Here is an 18,948-nt window from a genome sequence, read left to right as displayed (position 1 = left end):
GTGCTTCACAGGAACACACTGATCCCGAGAGATAAACTCCTCTATCAGGATCAGTGTGCTCGGAACTGACAGGGAGCAAAGCTGCAGTGTAAACACTGAAGCCGTGCTCCCTGTCAGTGATTGGCTGTAATCGCCGGAACCCAGCAGATAATGACCGGCTGGGACCCGGTGATTGACACCCGCGGCCGTGATCAGCGGTACGGGTAGGGCGGTCATGCAACTCACGCGTTCCCCCTACCTGTTTTGCAGAATGATGTTTAAAAACATGATTCTGCGCAGCGGTGCCACCCTGCCGCAGTATAAACACTGTGGCTGGACGGCAACCAGTTAAACATTGGGTTACTTCAGTACTCACTGACAAAGAACCAACAACCCAATTGTCCCTGTTTGAACACACAGGCATACCTCGGTTTACAAATTTAATTCATTCTGCGGGACCTTTCGTATAGCGAAAAATTTGTAAACCACAACGCCATTTACCATAGGAATGCATTGAAAACCAATTGATCCGTTCCTGAGGTCAGAAAAAAGTAAACATTACTAAAATACCACATGAGTTATTTTATCAAGTCATGCAGTATTTTAGTAGTGACAACCATGTGTTAATGTTTCAGCTGTCAGCGGGGTTCCCCACTGACAGCTGAATGTAAAAGAATTGCAGGCAATTAAAAAAAAAAATAAACGATGTGGGGTCCCCCCTCTCATCCAAACCAAGCCCTTCTAGTCCGGTATGGATTTTGAGGGAAACTCCCATGCCAAAATTTAAAAAAAAATGGCGCGTGGGTCCCCCCCAAAATCCATACCAGACCCTTATGCAGCATGCATGTCAGGGAATGAGAAGATCGCCGCGGAGATTGAATCTGCATATGCGTAGAATCCTGACAAAACATACAGGCAGGCGGGCACTAGGACCCAGGCGTGCCTGTCACCAATGACGGCTCTGGGCAAGCACTAGGGCCCAGGAGCGCCTGTCAGGAGTCGGGCGGTCTATTTAAACCCGGCTCTTGCAATGCTCAATTGCCCTATGGTCTTATCTGTGTTCCTGAGTTCCTGAGAGTAGATTGTTTGTTGCCGACCCTGCCTGATCCTGATTTGCTGTCCGTCTCCTGTTCTGATCCCTGGCTTTGTCTGACCATTCTCCTGCTTAATCCCGCACGTTCTGACCTCCTGTTGACAAACCCGGCTTGTGACCTGCTTATCCCTCTGCCTGCTGATTCTGTACTACACCGCCACCACTGTTACCGACCCGGCCTGCCCGACGCTGCTCTAGTTACCTCCTCACATCAGACTCTTACCCGCTATATGCCTTCTACGGTGCCTCTACCACAGCTCGGTGAACCCAGGGGCCGCGACCTGGTCTCGGCCTGCTCTAAGTCCATCCCCACCATCAGGGGCCCTGGTGAACAAGCAGGTCGGAGCTTAGATTCCGCGCCTTGGGGGATTCCGGTCTGTGGAGTGCTAGAGGCTACCGCGGTTGGATTCCTGACAGTGCAGCCCGCAGGTCAGGAAAGAAAGGGGGACGAGCGAGCACCCCCCCCGAACCATACCAGGTCACATTCTCTCAACATGGGGGGGTGCTTTGGGGCAGGGGGGCTCCCCCCCAAAACACCTTGTCCCCATGTTGATGGGGACAAGGGCCTCTTCCCCACAACTCTGGCCAGTGGTTGTGGGGGTCTGCGGGCAGGGGGCTTATCGGAATCTGGAAGCACCCTTTAACAAAAAGTGTAGTGTGAAAAAAGACAGGACACGGTCTTTGACAAGTCCTTTATTAAAAGAAAAAACTAAGAGAATGTCCCCCGCAATAGATCCAACGTCAATCACGCTGCCCACTGCCACCGCCGACCCAAAAAAACCAATTAAAGAAAAAAGGCTCTGCTTCCAACGATGTCTCCCGCCATCTGCCTGCTCCAGTGGTTTGATAGTTCTTAAATAGGTAAGGGGCGGGGCCATTCAGGGACATTACCCGAGTGACCCCGCCCCACGTGACATTATTGATGTCACATGGGGTGGGGTCACATGCGTTATGTCCCCAGGTGGCCCCGCCCCTTACCTATTTAAGAACTGTCAAACCACCAGAGCAGGCAGACGGCGGGAGCCATCGTCGGAAGCGGTGTTGGTCTTTAAATTACCGTTTTTGGGTTTTTTTTCTTCACTATAGCTCAGAGATTCAGCTGTCACTTGCCCCCCAACTAAATGAGAAAGTTTCTTTTTAGTTTATTTCCCCACGTTAAAAGACACAATGTTTCCTTTTAGTTTCTTAAAAGAAACAAAGCTTACTGTAACTCCGGGAAAGCGACAGGTCTGTAAGCTATAGTGAAGAAAAATAAGTCGGTAATTGCAATTAAAAATCGGCACCAAAATACACTTTGCGAAAAAAATTCGTAAACCGAGGCATTATTTTCAATGGATTTTCATTCGCAAACCAAAAATTACGTTAACCGAGGCGTTTGTAAACCGAGGTATTATATTTACCATCAGACGCCCTTCTCCTCCAAACTTATTTCCATCCCTAACTCAAAGTTGACTAACTTTCAGAATCCCAACAACCACACTTGTGTTTCCAGGTGGGAAAAGGACCTTAAAAGCACCAAAGATATGGGCTGCTGGTCACAGATATGGACAACCCTGACCTCATGTTCTATCAATATTCTTACAATGGAATCAGCATTTAAAACTGTTACAAAGTGGTACTTGGTCCCATCCTGTTTAGCACACCTACACCCATCTGCCCCCGGTACCTGTTTCTGAGGCTGCACTACCCCAGGAGATGTCCTACACATATGATGGACATACCCTATTCTCTCACAGTTCTGGGCAAAGGTCCGTAAACTCCTGTATTCATTCTTAGCTCGCCCCTTACCAAGGGACCCGTGGCATGTTCTTCTGCATCTGAAGCCCCCGGGCCCTATAAAACACCAATTTAAGCTGGCTACATACGTACTATTGGCAGCTAAACAAACTATAGCAAAAGCCTGGAAACAACAATTCATATCCTTTACAGAAGTCAATAGCCACCTAGATTTCTTCCTGGTTAATGAAAACTCTCTAGCATTCTTTCAGATACTAACAAGAGATTTCTCAAAACATGGACTCCATGGATTCAACACACCCATCCTGCTATGTCAATAGTCAGCTTTACTTCGCTATAATTTCAGAGGATCCATAGCCCAGGTTTAAGTGATTTTGACATTCTCCTTTCGATTCTTTCTTGTCTTTCTCCTCTGCCTTTCTCACCCTATTGGCTCTTCCGCAGGGGTGATTTACAATGTGTTCTATGTATTTCTTGGTTTGGCTATACACTTTGTGCATTTCAATGCCACTATTTCTTTCGCTATTGCCAGAGATTAGGCAATAGGTGTATAATCCCTTCACCATTCCTTACACTGATTACCAATTACAGGTATGGTTTTTCTGTGCACGACTGCTTTTAAACTGGTACCCCTTATTATTATAGCTTACTTGTACACATTACAGCAGTTGCGTTTGTACTTTCTAAACTCCAAACTTCTTAAAAAAAAATGTATTGAAGGGAAAAATATATTGCGCCTTAACTAAATAGAAATATATTGCGCCTTCCCTAAAGTTGAACTGTGGGCACATACGTATAAGACATAATTAACCAACAATACTTATTTAAATGTGTTAAAGCTGGTTTTATTTGATATTTTATTGGTTTATTCATTTTTATGTCATTAATTTTGATTGTCATTCTTTTTTAACTATGTTGTGTATATCAGACAGCACAAATTCCCAAAAAATACATATTAACTTCAGGTTCTAACATTACAAAATATAGAAATATGCAAGATATTCATTATCTCTCTCTCTCAATCTCTTGGGCATTGGTATATTCCAGTAGTCTCCAAACTGAGACCAGGGGCCAGATGGAACCCTTTTTTTGCATTCATCTGGCCCTTGGGGAACTGACACAAGACATTATTCCTCTCACTGACACCAACAATAGATCATAAATCCTGCTTCCTTACTTCAATAATGGGGTACTATTCTTCCCCTGACAATAACAATGGGGTATTATTCCTCCCCTGACAAGAACAATTGGGGCATTATTCCTCCATTGAAAATAACAATGGGGCATTATGCCTCCACTGAAAATAACAATGGGGCATATTCCTCCACTGACAGTAACAATGGGGCACTATTCCTCCCACTGACACCAACAATGATGAGGTGCTATTCCTCCCACTGAGACAAATGATGAGGCACTATTCCTCCCACTGACACCAACAATGGGGCACTCTTCTTCCCACTGACACCAACAACTATGAGGCACTATTCCTCCCGCTGACACCAACAACTATAAGGCACTATTCCTCCCGCTGACACCAATGATGGGAAACTATTCCTCCACTGACACGAATGATGAGCCACTATTCCTCCTAATGACCATGACAATGGGGCACTATTCTTCCAACTGATACTATCGATGAGGCACTATTCCTCCTACTGACACCACTGACACCAACAATGGGGCACTATTACTTCCACTGATACCAACAATGGGGCACTATTCCTCCCAATGACTCCAATGATGGGGCACTATTCCTCCCACTGACACCAATGATGGGGCTCTACTCTACCCCTAATAATAAAGACGGGGGGCCCTTTCTTTGGAGACCCCTGGTATACAGTTGCAAGAAAAAGTATGTGAACCCCTTGAGAATACGTGGAGTTTTGCATGAATTGGGCATAAAATGTGCTTTGAACGTCATCTAAGTCACAACAATAGAAGAACACAGTCTGCTGAACATAATACTACACAAACCTTATATGTTGCCATGATTTAATTGCACATAACATGTAAACATTCACAGTGCAGGGAGGAAAAAGTATGTGCACCTTTGGACTTAATAACTGGTTGAACCTCCTTTGGCAGCAATAACCTCAACCAAACATTTCCTGTAGTTGCAGATCAGACCTGCACAATGATCTGGAGTAATTGCGGACCCCTCTTCACAAAACTGTTTCAGTGTAGCAATATTCTTGGGATGTCTGGTGTGAATCGCTCTCTTAAGGTCATGCCACAGCATTTCAATCGGGTTGAGGTCAGGACTCTGACTGGGCCACTCCAGAAGGCGTATTCTGTGCTATTGCAGCCATTGTTTTGTTGAATTACTTGTATGCTTTGGGTCATTGTCCTGTTGCATCACCCATCCTCTGCGGAGCTTCAGTTGGCGGACAGATGGTCATACGTTTTTCTGCAAAATGTCTTGATAAACTCTGGAATTCATTTTCCCATCAATGACAACAATCCGTCCAGGCCCTGAGGCAGCAAAGCAGCCCCAAACCATGATGCTCCCTCCGCCATGTTTTACAGTGGGGATGAGGTTTTGATGTTGGTGTGCTGTGCCTTTTTTTCTCCACACATAGTGTTGTGTGTTCTTCCCAAACAACTCAATCTTGGTTTCATCTGTCCACAGTATATTTTGCCAGTAGTGCTGTGTAACATCCAGGTGCTCTTTTGCAAACTTCAAACGTGGTGCAATATTCTTTTTGGACAGCAATGGCTTCCTCCGTGGTGTCCTCCCATGTACTCCATTCTTGTTTAATGTTTTCCTTATTGTAGATGTGTCAACAAAAATGTTAGCATGTGCCAGAGATTTCTGTAGGTCTTTAGCTGACACTTTGGGATTCTTCTTTACCTCATGCAGCATTCTGCGCTGTGCTCTTGCAGTCATTTTTACAGGACGACAACGCCTAGGGAGAGTAGCAACAGTGCTAAACTTTCTCCATTTGTAGACCATCTGTCTTACTGTGGACACATGAACATCAAGGCTTTTGGAGACACTTTTGTAACCCTTTCCAGCTTCAAGCAAGTCAACAATTTTTGATCGTAGGTCTTCTGAGAGCTCTTTTCTGCGAGGCATGGTTCACATCAGACAATGCTTCTTGAAACCAGTAAACCAGGGCCTCACATACTTTTTCCTCCTTGCACTGTGAATGTTTACATGTTATGTGCAATTAAACCATGGCAACATCTAATGTTTGTATAGTATTATGTTCAGCAGACTGTGTTCTTCTATTGTTGTGACTTAGATGACGTTCAGAGCACATTTTATGCCCAATTCATGCAAAACTCCACGTAATCCCAAGGGGTTCACATACTTTTTCTTGCAACTGTATTTGGAAAGATATGTTGGCTATGTATCAAGAATATATTCAATAAAAAAAGAAATGATGTCGGGAACATAAGCTGTTTGGTGATTTCTAAGAACTCTTCATGGTTCACAACTAAAGAAACTTTGAACAAACCATTGCATTTTACAAATGGACACACGTGTTCAGTGATCTTTGTACATGTCCCCTATACACATAGGAATCAGTCATCTGGTGGGTTGGATGAATTACAGAATTCTGGCTGTGAATTCACAGTCTGTGGAATGGCATTGCTGAGCAGTGAAGTACTGTATTCAACTATCTTTAAAAAATTAAATACTGCACGGTAACCATACTTACTATGAAGTTTTAAAAAAATGATCATTTTCCAAAATGTGAGCCATGTTTTCTGTGTGTAAATCCATTCTGGCATCCCTGAAATTGTATAAAAATATAAATTATATATATGGTAATATTTGCACATATAAATCCTTACTAATATAATAAATTTAAAGTGAATAACAAAAGCATATATAATTAACATTTAGAAAACTGCAAGTAGACTCAGTGCAACAAACTCTGGACTGGACTTCCACTTTCAATCACTGGACTTGCCGTTTTGCTATGTGATCGCTTCTGCCAGCCCACGCTTTGATTAGAGTGCAAATCGACAGCTCAGAAACCAGTAAACCCAAAACAGGTGTGTGTTTTTTAAGGGCAGGACAGCTGTCAGCAACACATCCAATATCATCACACTGATTGGAGTCAAGGTTGGCTCACTCCTGGCTCCAATTAGCTCTGGGAGAAGTCATTAAGCTAGGGCCTCACATACTTTTTCCTCCCTGCACTGTGAATGTTTACATGTTATGTGCAATTAAACCATGGCAACATCTAATGTTTGTGTAGTATTATGTTCAGCAGACTGTGTTCTTCTATTGTTGTGACTTAGATGACGTTCAGAACACATTTTATGCCCAATTCATGCAAATGAAATGTTTTGTACCCCAAAGAGCTTCTACTGTTACGTTACTAGTAAAAAAAATATTTCTGGTAGATAGGCTTTAAATTGCTGAAGGGACACACATTGACTGTAAAGTTCTGGTGTTGGCATCACTCCCACAAGTCTTAGAGCCTTGACACCAGCAGATGAATTAAGACAAACCAAATGCAACGACACACTTCACTGATTGCCACTGCACTGGTGCACTTCTTACTTCTTCACTGATCATTACTGCAACCCACTCACTACACAGACCACTATACCAGCTCCAACTGCACCCATGCATTTCTCCATAGACAGCCACTGCACCTGTACACTTCACCGCTGACTATGCCAACTCCAAACACAGCCAAGCATGGGGTCTAGGCCTCATCAGTTCAAAAGGGGGGCCCAGGTATCTGACAAGCAGAAGCTGGGTGATCAAAGCAGTGGGGGCAATCCCTGAAAGCAATCTGCCTGTGGTTCCCCCTTCGCACCACCTCTCTGCTCACTCTCCATTTCTGCTGCTCCAATCCCTCTGCGTACCCCCCACCCCCAAGTGCTGCCAGCTACTTCTCCTCTCCTACCTGCTGGCTGCAGCTGCTGTGAAGCACAGAGTGATTGGTTTCAGAATGGAGACTGAGGGGGCTGCTACATATATTTATAGGCCCCTTTCTTGAATGAATGAACAGAGTGAGTAATTGGTACCAATCATTCTTGTGTTCATTTATAACTGTAGCAGAAGAAAACTGTGTTTACTATGCTTCAGTTTGTGAATGAACAGGGAGTCTATGTACATCTCATGTCCTCAATCCCTTTCTCTGTCTCAAATGTGAGACATCAAGGGTCTGTTTAGATCCCTGATATTTCACCAGAGCCACCCCCATACCCCCCCCCCCCAACAGGGTTATTAAACAAAATGTAATAAAAAAACAAAAAAATTGTAAAAAAATTATTTCAAAAAAGAAGAGCAATTTGTGTTCAGACTGGCTCTTCAAAGAGCATTTGACAGGCGAGGGGAGGTGTTGTATCACCTCCTTTCTACCTGCTTTAACCCATACAGCAGTTGTGGGGTGCTTGCAGAACAGCCCCATTCACTGAAATGGATTGCATTCGACAGGGAGTATCATTTCTGCATGTGTACACCCGTAGCCACTGCCATGGAAGCTAAAGAGGGTAGCAGTTGTGGGGCAGTAAAAGGGCAGCTCAACCATGGGGTTTTACTGTCCCCTGCACTTCACATGTGAATAAGCCCCACCCATCATCACACCAACGTACTTCTCTATTGACAACTACTGCATGGCAAGCTTCTCCACTGGCTGCCACTGCATCTGCAACTTTTCCTCTGACCGCCACTGCACCCATACACATCCCTGTTTACAGCCTCTTATCTTCTATGCCAACTCCCACTGCACCTGTACACCTTTCCGTTGACCACAACTGAACCTGTTCACTTTTCCACTGATCACCAGTGCACCTGCACACTTCATTGCTGACTGCCCCTATACAGCTCTAAGAACCACTACTCAACCGGATATCGTATGTACTCTCCAGCGCCTCAGGATATGCACAGCCAAAAGGGAAGCCAAGGGTACCAGGACAGCGACAACCAAAGGAAATGCTTCAGGGGTGCAGCCCTCCTCAGACGGGGAAATCAGCCACTGGATAGAGAGAAAACAGGTGGCGCACACACCTAGTGCATTATCCAAGGTTTATTGTAGGAGTGAAAGAATAATAAAAACATACTCGCTGTTGATGCCTCCCACAAGTCTTAGAGCCTTGAGACCAGCAGATGAATTAAGACAAACCAAATGCAACAACACACTTCACTGAGGCATCAACAGCAAGGCTCTTACTTTCCATTCATCATACATCAGCATCAGAGGTTGGTCATCAGCTCTGAGGAAAGGGATTCGTCCCCGAAACGCGTCAGTGACACCTTGCCTGCCATTGTGGCCATTGTCATTTTTCTATGCTTTTTAGATACATGCTTTGTCTGTGAGTATGTTTTTATTATTCTTTCACTCCTACATAAAACCTTGGATAATGCACTAGGTGTGTGCGCCACCTGTTTTCTCTCTATCTAATAACCACTACTGCATCTGCACAGTTCATGGACCTCCATCACACTAGAGCATTGATTTACTTCTGCACTAACTGTCGTACCATGCAATGCTCACTTGACTGCCAATGTAATAGTACACACCATATCCTATGTTTCTTTGACTTCTCTCCCCATCTCCTCCTCTCCCTTCCTGTGGAGGGGGTGGGCACTATGTCTAGTTATTTGGATAAAAGGAAGGAGAGGAGTGGGTCATACCAGCTCTAGCTCTGAAGAAGGGGGCCTGACCCCTGAAACGCATCAGCTCTGGACGTTGTCTGTCAGGACCTATGAGGTTTGAGGGCTGGCATCTGGGTCTGAGTTTGTGACATGCTATTTTTTATATGGTTTGTGAGTATGTTTTTCCTTTCAACAAATTTTTATTGAAAAATTTTTGTTTTTAGAAGATACAATTGCAACCATGTGTATGAAATCAATGACTGACAAATTAAAGGCGGTCGTGCATGAAATAGAAAAACTGTAACAAGTGACAAAATAGCTGGTATTGTAACGATTGTGCGCAATAGAAACATGGAAGATGTACGTGACAGCCATCTTGTGAAGGTCTCAGCCTTTTTGTTTTCATGAGCAGTGATCTCACCTCCCTCTTCTTCCAAACTCTGGAGTTTTTAGCTGTAACTTTTAACAAACCTCAAAAGAGCCTCTTTTCTCCAACACACGCCAGAGTCCAGGCCTGGATGCCAGCTGTAAGCAGCTAATTAGTCTTGGCAGGATGTCTGTTTCCAAAATCATGAAAAACTCTTCCCTCTGCCCTATTGTAAAACCATAATAACTCAGTCAAGCCTGTCACACATGACCTGTAAGGCCATTAAAGCTAGGAATGAGGAGCGTGCCATAAAACGTCTATTCCACCACCTAACAATTCCACATACAATTCATAGAATTTAACAGGAACAGGACACATTATTATCAGGTATATATTTGAAAGGGGAATATCATGCCGAATAATTCAAGGTCATACATGACTATGTTAGCACATACAAAAAGGGAGAAAGCAGTCTCCTCCCTCCTGGGTGACAAAGGTAAGCTGTGTTTGTTATCACTGGGTTCGAAATATAATTCTGAATAATATTTTGCCAGACTCTAGAATACCCCTGCATATATTGGAAGTTATTAATACTAGTTTAAAACTGAATTTGGGAATTGGTCACAAACATGGTGGCCTCCCAGCACCCCTCCCTTAAAACAGATTATTGGTCAGATGGTCTCTAGCAACACCCCTTTGATATCACAGAAAAGCGGATGGCAAGACCTGTTAAGCAAGCTCTCATTTTAACATCAACCAAGGAACACCCAAGAGAGCCACAGCAACGTTTTTGCTTAGACAGTTGGACTCTCCTAAAACCAAGGACTTGGTAAGTACTCTCCATTTTCACCTCCTTTTATTTCTCTGTTGCTTTATTCTCTTTATGCCTTTGTAACATCCCTTTCTGTAAATATTTTAATCGCACCATTTGACCTTTTCATTAATAAATCTTATTTTGAAAAGTGTTAAAACTATCTCTAAGGCTTTTAATGCAAACTAAAGAATCCCTATCTCTTGAAGATTGCTACTGATAACAGTCCTCTGAATATACACTATATTGCCAAAAGTATTGGGCCAGCCCTTCAAATCACTGGATTCAGGTGTTCCAATCACCTCCACGGCCACAGGTGTATAAAATCAAGCACATAGGCATGCAGACTGCTTCTACAAACATTTGTGAAATCGGTCGCTCTCAGAAGCTCAGTGAATTCAACCGTGATAGGTTGCCACCTGTGCAATAAATCCATTTGTGAAATTTCCTTGCTACTAAATATTCCACAGTCAACTGTTAGTGGTATTATAACAAAGTGGAAGCAACTGGGAACAACAGCAGCTCAGCCACGAAGTGGTAGGCCACGTAAATGACAGAGTGGGGTCAGCACATGCTGAAGTGCACAATGTGCAGAAGTCGCCAACTGTCTGCAGAGTCAATAGCTAAAGACCTCCAAACTTGGTGTGGCCTTCAGATTAGCACAACAGTGCATAGAGAGCTTCATGGAGTGGATTTCCATGGCCAAGCAGCTGCATGCAAGCCTTAAATCACCAAGTGCGATGCAAAGCGTCAGATGCAGTGGTGTAAAGCATGCCGCCACTGAACTCTAGCGCAGTGGGGATGTGTTCTCTGGAGTGACAAATCACACTTCTCTGTCTGGCAATCCGATGGATGTGTCTGGGTCTGGCGGTTGCCAGGAGAACGGTACTTGCCTGACTGAATTGTGCCAAGTGTAAAGTTTGGTGGAGGGGGGATTATCATGTGAGGTTGTTTTCCAGGGGTTGGGCTTGGCCTTTAGTTCCAGTGAAGCGAACTCTTATGGTGTCAGCATACCAAGACATTTTGGACAATTTCATGCTCCCAACTTTGTTGGAAGAGGTTGAGGATGGCCCCTTCCTGTTCCAACATGACTGCACACCAGTGCACAAAGCAAGTTCCATAAAGACATGGATGAGCAAGTTTGGGGTGGAGGAACTTGACTGGACTTCACCTCAACCCGATAGAACACCTTTGGGATGAATTAGAGCGGAGACTGTAAGCCAGGCCTTCTCGTCCGATATCAGTGCCTGACCTCACAAATGCGCTTCTGTAAGAATGGTCAAACATTCCCGTAGACACACTCCTAAACCTTGTGGACAGCCTTCCCAGAAGAGATGAAGCTGTTATAGTTGCAAAGGGTGGGCCAACTCAATATTGAACCCTACGGACGAAGACTGGGATGCCATTAAAGTTCATGTGTGTGTGTAAAGGCAGGCACCCCAATACTTTTGGCAATATAGTGTGCCTGTCTGTAGTGACAGTGTGTGTTGCAGATGTTTATGTCAAAATTATAGTGTTATTGCTAACATTTGTGAGTTTCCTCCTTCTCGTTAAAAAGGTGATGGTGGCAGTTTAAAGGGTTATTTGCTAATTAACTTAACCCAGTGCCAATTGCTCTCAGGCTGCTGGCACCTAGATTGTGGTCCTGCGATCTGGAAAATCTCAGTGTAGGGTGCAGCTGAGGGTGGCATTGTTACGCAAATGACAGTGTGGTGTGAGATTGGCTGGTCCTTTGTTGGTGAGAAGGGCAGGGGTCGGGCACCAAGTTCATCACAGGTATGTCAAGAGACACATTGATCATGTTATAACTATGAAACAGTGCAGATAACAGGAGGAAATCCATACACCTATAGCATGCGACTGGGCATTGGTGAAAGAATTATCAGTGTATATGATTCACTGAGCAAGGGATTAAACAAACAAAACCGTAAATCATCCCTGCAGGAGAGCCAAAAAGAAGAAAAAAAGAGAAAGAGAAGAAAAAAAAAAAAGGTAGAAGATAACAAGAAAAAAATAAGGGGAGGACATCGAGAGCGCCCGAACCCAAGTTGTAGGGTTTCTGTATTTATAGCTACGTGAAGGTTTGTGAGTATGTTTTTATCCTTTACCTTTATTAAAGTGCAATGGATAATGCAATAGGGGTTTGTACCCTTTGTTCCTTTTTTTTGAGTACACACCGTATACTTTGTCACTGACCTCTACTGTGCTGAATATTTCTCCACTCACCACCAATGTAATGGCACACACAACATACCTCCCCACTGATCTCTACTGTGCTGGGCACTTCTATAGTGATTGCCAACAGAGGAATTTGCCAATGCATCCACACTGGGCTGCTGTGCACTTTATTATTATTATTATTATACAGTATTTATAAAGCGCCAATAGTTCGCTCAGCGCTGTACATTACAAAGGGGGACAGAACATGTGACAGAACAATACCAATACAATGCAAAACATGAGGGGATCGAGGGCCCTGCTCTTTCGAGCTTACAATCTAGGAGGGAGGGAATGGTGGCACAGGAGGAGATAGCTGTGGGGGATGGAGTGGTAGGAAGAGTGGAGGAGGTCGACAAGTTAGCAGGGGGTGGGGTAGGCTTCCCTGAAGAGATGGGTTTTCAGGGTGCGCCTAAAGGAGAGGAGAGTAGGTGATAATCTGATGGGTTGGGGCAGGGAATTCCAGAGGATGGGTGACACCCTGGAGAAGTCCTGGAGGCGGGTATGGGAGGAGGAGACCAGGGAACTAGAGAGAAGGAGGTCTTGTGAGGAGCGGAGTGTGCGTGCTTGGCGGTACTTGGATATTAGGTCAGTGATGTAGTTCGGGGCAGTATGGTGGACAGCTTTGTACGTCAGCGTTAGGATTTTGAATTTGATTAGTTGCGCAATCGGAAGCAAGTGGAGGGATTGGCAGAGGGGGGTGGCAGAGACGGAGCTGTTGGAAAGGTGAATGAGTCTGGCAGCCGTATTCAGGATGGACTGAAGCGGGGATAGCCAGCGGAGAAGCAGGCCAGTGAGGAGGGAGTTGCAGTAGTTGAGTCGTGATATGATGAGGGAGTGGATGAGCTGTTTAGTAGTTTCTGGAGTTAGGAACGTACGGATTTTGGCGATGTTGCGGAGATGGAGTCTGCACGAGTTTGTTAAAGATTGGACTTGGGGCTGGAAGGATAGGTTGGAGTCCAGAATGACACCAAGTACTCTGGCCTGCGGGGCGGGTTTGATGGTAGCGTTGTTCGATGTGATAGAGAAGTCAATGGGGGGTGGTGTCCGGGCTGGGGGGAAGACAAGAAACTCGGTTTTGGAGAGGTTCAGTTTAAGGAAGTGGAGTGACATCCAGTCTGATATGTCGCTCAGCAAGTGTGTTATTCGGGCGGAGACCGAGGGGGTGAGGTGGGGGGTTGAGAGATAGATTTGTGTGTCCTCGGCATAGAGGTGGTAGTTGAAGCCGTGAGAGTGTATGAGTTGGCCAAGGGAGGAGGTGTACATGGAGAAGAAAAGGGGCCCGAGGACAGAGCCTTGAGGGACCCCAACAGCGAGGGGGAGTGAGAGGGAGGTGGTAGCATTATAGGTAACGCTGAAAGAGCGTTGTGACAGCTAGGATGAGAGCCAGGAGAGAGCAGAATCTCTGAGGCCGAGGGAGTGTAGTTTTTTGAGGAGGAGGGGGTGGTCGACTGTGTCAAAGGCCGCAGAGAGGTCAAGGAGTAGGAGCACTGAATAGTGGCCATTAGCTTTGGCGGTTAGCAGGTCGTTGGAGAGTTTGAGTAGGCAGTTTAGGTGGAGTGTAGGGGACGGAAGCCAGACTGTAGGGGATCGAGGAGGTTGTTGTCGTTGAGGTGATAGCATAGGCGGGTGTAGACTAGGCGCTCGAGGAGTTTAGATGTAAATGGGAGCAGGGAGATGGGTCTGAGGTTGTTCGGGTCATTGGGGTCCAGGGAGGGCTTTTTAAGTATGGGGGTGATGTGTGCATGTTTCAGAGGGGAGGGGAAAGTGCCGGAGGAGAGGGAGAGATTGAAGATGTGGGTGAGGGAGCGTAGGATGGAGGGGGAGGGAGGTCGTAGGAGTTGTGAGGGGATAGGGTCGAGGGAGCAGGTGGTGAGGCGGGCATCAGAGAGGATCTTGGAGACTTCCCCGATAGTAAGGTCAAGTAAGTAAGTAAGGTAAGGTGTGGAGTGTTGGGGGAGCTTCAGTATGAGGAATGTAGGGTGGGGTGGAAGAGGAGGTCAGAGCAGTGGTGGGGCCGTGGGAGAGGGGTGATGAGGGGGTAGCTGAGTGAGGGGAAAGGGGGTTGGAGGGAGTTTGAGCAGTGACGAAGTCCCTGCGGGTTATGTCGAGGGGGAGCGGGGATGAGGGGGTAGCTGTGTGAGAGGGGACGGGTTGAGAGGGCGTGTGAGTTGCGGCGATGTCCTTGCGAATTGTGTCAATCTTGTTTTTGAAGTGATTGGCAATCTCAAGGGCAGTGAGTGAGGTGCTGGGTGGAGGTGGGGGTGGCGAGAGTAGAGAGTTGAAGGTGGAGAAGAGTCGGCGGGGATTGGAGGAGAGGGCCTTGATGAGGGTCAGGAAGTAGGCTTGTTTGGCAGCGTGCAGGGAGGAGGTGTAGGTGTGGAAGGCAGATTTGTAGCGGGTGAAGGCTTGTTGGGATTTTGTTTTGCGCCATAGTCGCTCCAGGGCACAACTGTGTCGTTTGAGGGTTTTGGTGTGATCAGTCTGCCAGGGCTGGAGCGGTCGGGGTCTGATGTTGCGTGTGGTTAAAGGCGCTAGTGAGTCAAGGGCTGTTGAGAGCGCGTTGTTGTAGGCGGTCATAGCCAAGTCGGGGCAGGACAGGGGGAGGATGCTGTCATGGAGTTGATCAGCTGCAGAGTGGAGGGGGGTAGGGTTAAGGTTGCGGAGGTTACGGCTGGTAGTAGTGTGACATTTGGAGGGGTAGGCGTTGGAGGACGAGGAGATAGAGAAGGTAATCAGGTTGTGGTCAGAGAGAGGGAAGGGGGTGTTAGTGAGGTTGTGGGGAGAGCAGTGGTTGGAGAAGACAAGATCAAGGATTGTACATTCACACCACTAAGACCCCCAGCACATTTTTGTAGAGCGGACATAGTCAGTGCCTGCTCTGCTCTATGGGTGGCCGAGAGTAAACGGACTCTGCTGTCTGTTTACACCCAACAACCCTCTGATCTGATCCACCTAAATGGAAAGGGACAGAGTCCCCTTCCATATTGCTTGGCGGGCCTGATCAGACCCGGAGTTAGGTGGGTGTGAGCAGACAGCAGAGCCCATTTACACCCGCCTGTCCATAGGAATGCATGGACCGTTCCGTTAGGTCCGCCTAAAGAACTGACAGGCAGACCTGATCAGAATGCCCATGTGAAAGGGGCCTAACACATTTTCTAAGAACACAGTATTTCATCCTTATGAACCAGAACACTTTTCTAGTTATTGTGAAAAATGTTTTCTATATAATATATGTCCATCAAACTCACTGAATCCAATAACATTATTTTTATTTGTAACAGTTCTATAGCTATGATAGTAGCATATTTCATTTCTCTAAAATGGATACCATGCTGTATACACTATGTACAAACCATACAAACTTTACATGTACAACTAATTCGCTGTAAGGACCAGTTCACACCACAAAAATGCACTGTGGATACGTTTTTGCTTACAGTTCACACCACACTCCATTTTGGTGCAGTGTTGATGCAGTTTGCTATGTTCCAGTACAGGAACTAGTCCTATGGCCTCATTCACACGACTGTAAAAAAGAAATGCTAAATTTTTTATTGATGGATCTAAATGCAGCTGCATTGTTTTCAAAGGCGACATTCACAAAGGTGCATGAACATGCACTGTGTTCAGATCTACACAACATCCAAAAATCTGTGTTTGAGGACATATATATCCATTCTGGTCTAAAAAAAAAAACAGGACAATTTTACGCATTGAGGCTTCATGCACACTGGGGCTGCTTTTTAATGCTTTTCTCCTGGCCTAACAAAAGCTGCTTCAAAAAGGCACCTAAGCCATGTTTTGCAAATGCGTTTAGGCGTGCCAAGTGCTTGGGCATTTATTTATTTCATTGGCTAGAATATTAATTAAAAAAAAGAATACGCTTAGGCGCATTTAGACATCTTTACTCATGTTTATTTCCGTTTACGTGCGTCAAGCAGTTTTTCTGCCAAAATGCTCATCTGTTGCACACACAAGTGATGTTTTTTTTTTCTTGCCTCAACTGTAAACACCTAACGTCTGCATGGACACATAGGCTAACATGGAGGGCAGGGGCAGACCAACCATTTGGAAACTAGGGCACTGCCCGAGGGCCCAGGGTCAGTAGGGGGCCCCATGAGATGCCCCTGGTACCTTTTTCATAGGCTTTTTTGAGTTTGGGCAAGGACACAGGGGCCCTATGATCCCCTGTTGCCCGGGGGCCCCATGAGTTGTCAGTCCGCCCCTGATGGAGGGGCATTTAGAGGCAGAAAAAACCTGTCAAACACCTGTAAAATAGGCTTTTTTGAGCTCAAGTGTGCATGAGGCCTTAAAAAGTAGACCTAAAAGCAAGCATCATTAGGGCCGGTTCACACTATAGAAACGCAGTCCTGATGTGTTTTTGCATACGCTTTTTTATGTGTTTTTGTGTGTTCCAGTGCGTTTTTGATGCATTACAGTTCATTTTTTCCCTCTCTTTTTCTCCCATTTAAATAAGGACATGTGTGTTCCAGTGCATTTTTAGTGCCTTCCCATGCGTTCTTGATGCGGTTTACTGCATTCCAGTACAGTTCTGTGCAGAAAAAATTCAGCATGTTCTATTTGTTTTTCTGCAACCAGAACACACTGGAACTGCAAGCACTGATGTGAACTATGACATTGACAACCATATAATCTACTTTCTGTGCGTTTTGGAGGCAGAAAAAAAGCAACTGAAACGCATGTAGTTTGAACTGGCCCTTAATGCAGGAACTTTTGTTCCGTAAACTACAGTAAAATTGTTAGATCCATGTGAATGTATTCTAATCATTTATTTTTCTCTTAATCTAATAAAAAAAAAACATTGATGAAGAAAAATAAACATACAAGGTCTATCACTCATGACATCTGATGATGTGTTTTTACCTGTTAAGCTGACTTCAGTATGTTCAGCATCACAACACGACTCCTCAAAGGACTTCCATTCGAAATACAGGCTGAGAGTGACTTCCGACAGCAGAGATGTGTACTGCGTCTCCGTGGCAACCGCACCAACCACTGACACAGGGAGGGGGAGGGTGTATTCTAAAGAGACATCTATAGAAATAAGGCTAGTAAGAATGCTATTAACATTAATGTATCAGTTAAATATATTTCAGGAACCATCTTAGGATATTCATTTAAAAAGAGTAACAGAAAAACCAGCTGGAATGCTGTGTTGGTTGAGTCGGTTGCTAGGCAGAGAAGAGCTTCCATTGACAATAGCAGGGTGTGGACTACAGTCATAGAGCCTGCATAGGGAGGAAGGCAGCAGAGGGAAGCTGAACTGAGAGAGGGCCAGCTTCTGAAAAACCAGGAGACGTCGCAGACTGTTATGGTGACCACACATGCATCAATCTGGTCAAATGATTCTCGCAGAATCAGATAGGGTTGCCACCTCATCCCTTTAAAACCGAACACATATTAATTACACAGGTTCTGGGGCTGATTAACCCCTTCACACCTAAGTTGAAAGTAAATCTTAATGCCTATGCAAACATTTTTTCCCCTTTCTATGCCAGGAGTTGGAGAGATACAATGTATCTCTCTCCTCCATTCATAGAGAGGGAAAAAAAACAAGGGGGCTGGGCTGTACAGTGACTGATCTCTGTGATAGCCAATCAGAGGCTATCACAGCGATCATGTGACCCGGAATCGGGAGTCCCAAGTCCCGATCATTAGAACGGGACCTGGGGCTCTCAGTGACACCCCGGTCTTTGTGCTGGGAGCGTGCTGTGCGGAGCACACCCAGCACAAAGACAGGTACGCCAATATGCGGCCCCACGGAACAAAGCCCAGTTCTGTGAGGCCACATATTTGTGTGATGTCGGTGTGAAGGGGTTAAGGTGGTCTTTAAACTCACTTAGGTGTCCTTTTATGACACAGAGAATAGCTGCGATTCAACAGATCTCAGCTATTCTCTGGTCATTCACAGTTTATGACACTCAGGAGATCATGTCAGCCCTTCTCTGGAGATCTGTGTTCTCCCTCCAGATTCTCCAGCCCAGAGCTGGAGAATCAGAGGGACCGAAATCTAAGCAGAGATAATTTACCTCTGCTTAGTAAACTGATCTTTTACTATAATCTCGAGAGATTATAGTAAAATGAGCCGTTTTTCAGAGTTTGTACACCGTTCTCCAGGGTTTGGAGACCATTCTCCCTTTGTTCGGAGAACTGCT

General features: G+C 45.4%; 1 protein-coding gene across 2 annotated transcripts in view; it reads right to left on the bottom strand.

Annotated features, from left to right (window-relative positions):
• The window catches only part of VWA3A (von Willebrand factor A domain containing 3A), a 149,145-nt gene extending 131,156 nt beyond the window's left edge, over positions 1–17,989 (bottom strand). Inside the window, exons 1-2 of one of the 2 annotated variants that reach the window (XM_089674793.1) lie at positions 17,657–17,989; positions 6,475–6,549 (exon numbers count right to left, since the gene is read on the bottom strand). In XM_089674793.1, the coding sequence (XP_089530919.1) occupies positions 6,475–6,539 (65 nt within the window). In that variant the 5' untranslated portion in view covers positions 6,540–6,549; positions 17,657–17,989. The remainder of the gene's footprint in view (positions 1–6,474; positions 6,550–17,656) is intronic. The other variant, XM_089674794.1, reaches the window with a different exon arrangement.
• Between the last annotated feature and the right edge of the window lie 959 nt (positions 17,990–18,948).

The sequence above is a fragment of the Staurois parvus genome, unplaced genomic scaffold (assembly GCF_062004578.1).
Source record: "Staurois parvus isolate SC_StPar_1 unplaced genomic scaffold, SC_StPar_1.0 ptg000152l, whole genome shotgun sequence".
Lineage (NCBI taxonomy): Eukaryota > Metazoa > Chordata > Amphibia > Anura > Ranidae > Staurois > Staurois parvus.
Note: the sequence above shows the minus strand (reverse complement) of the source record. Positions and strands in the feature narration are given on the sequence as shown.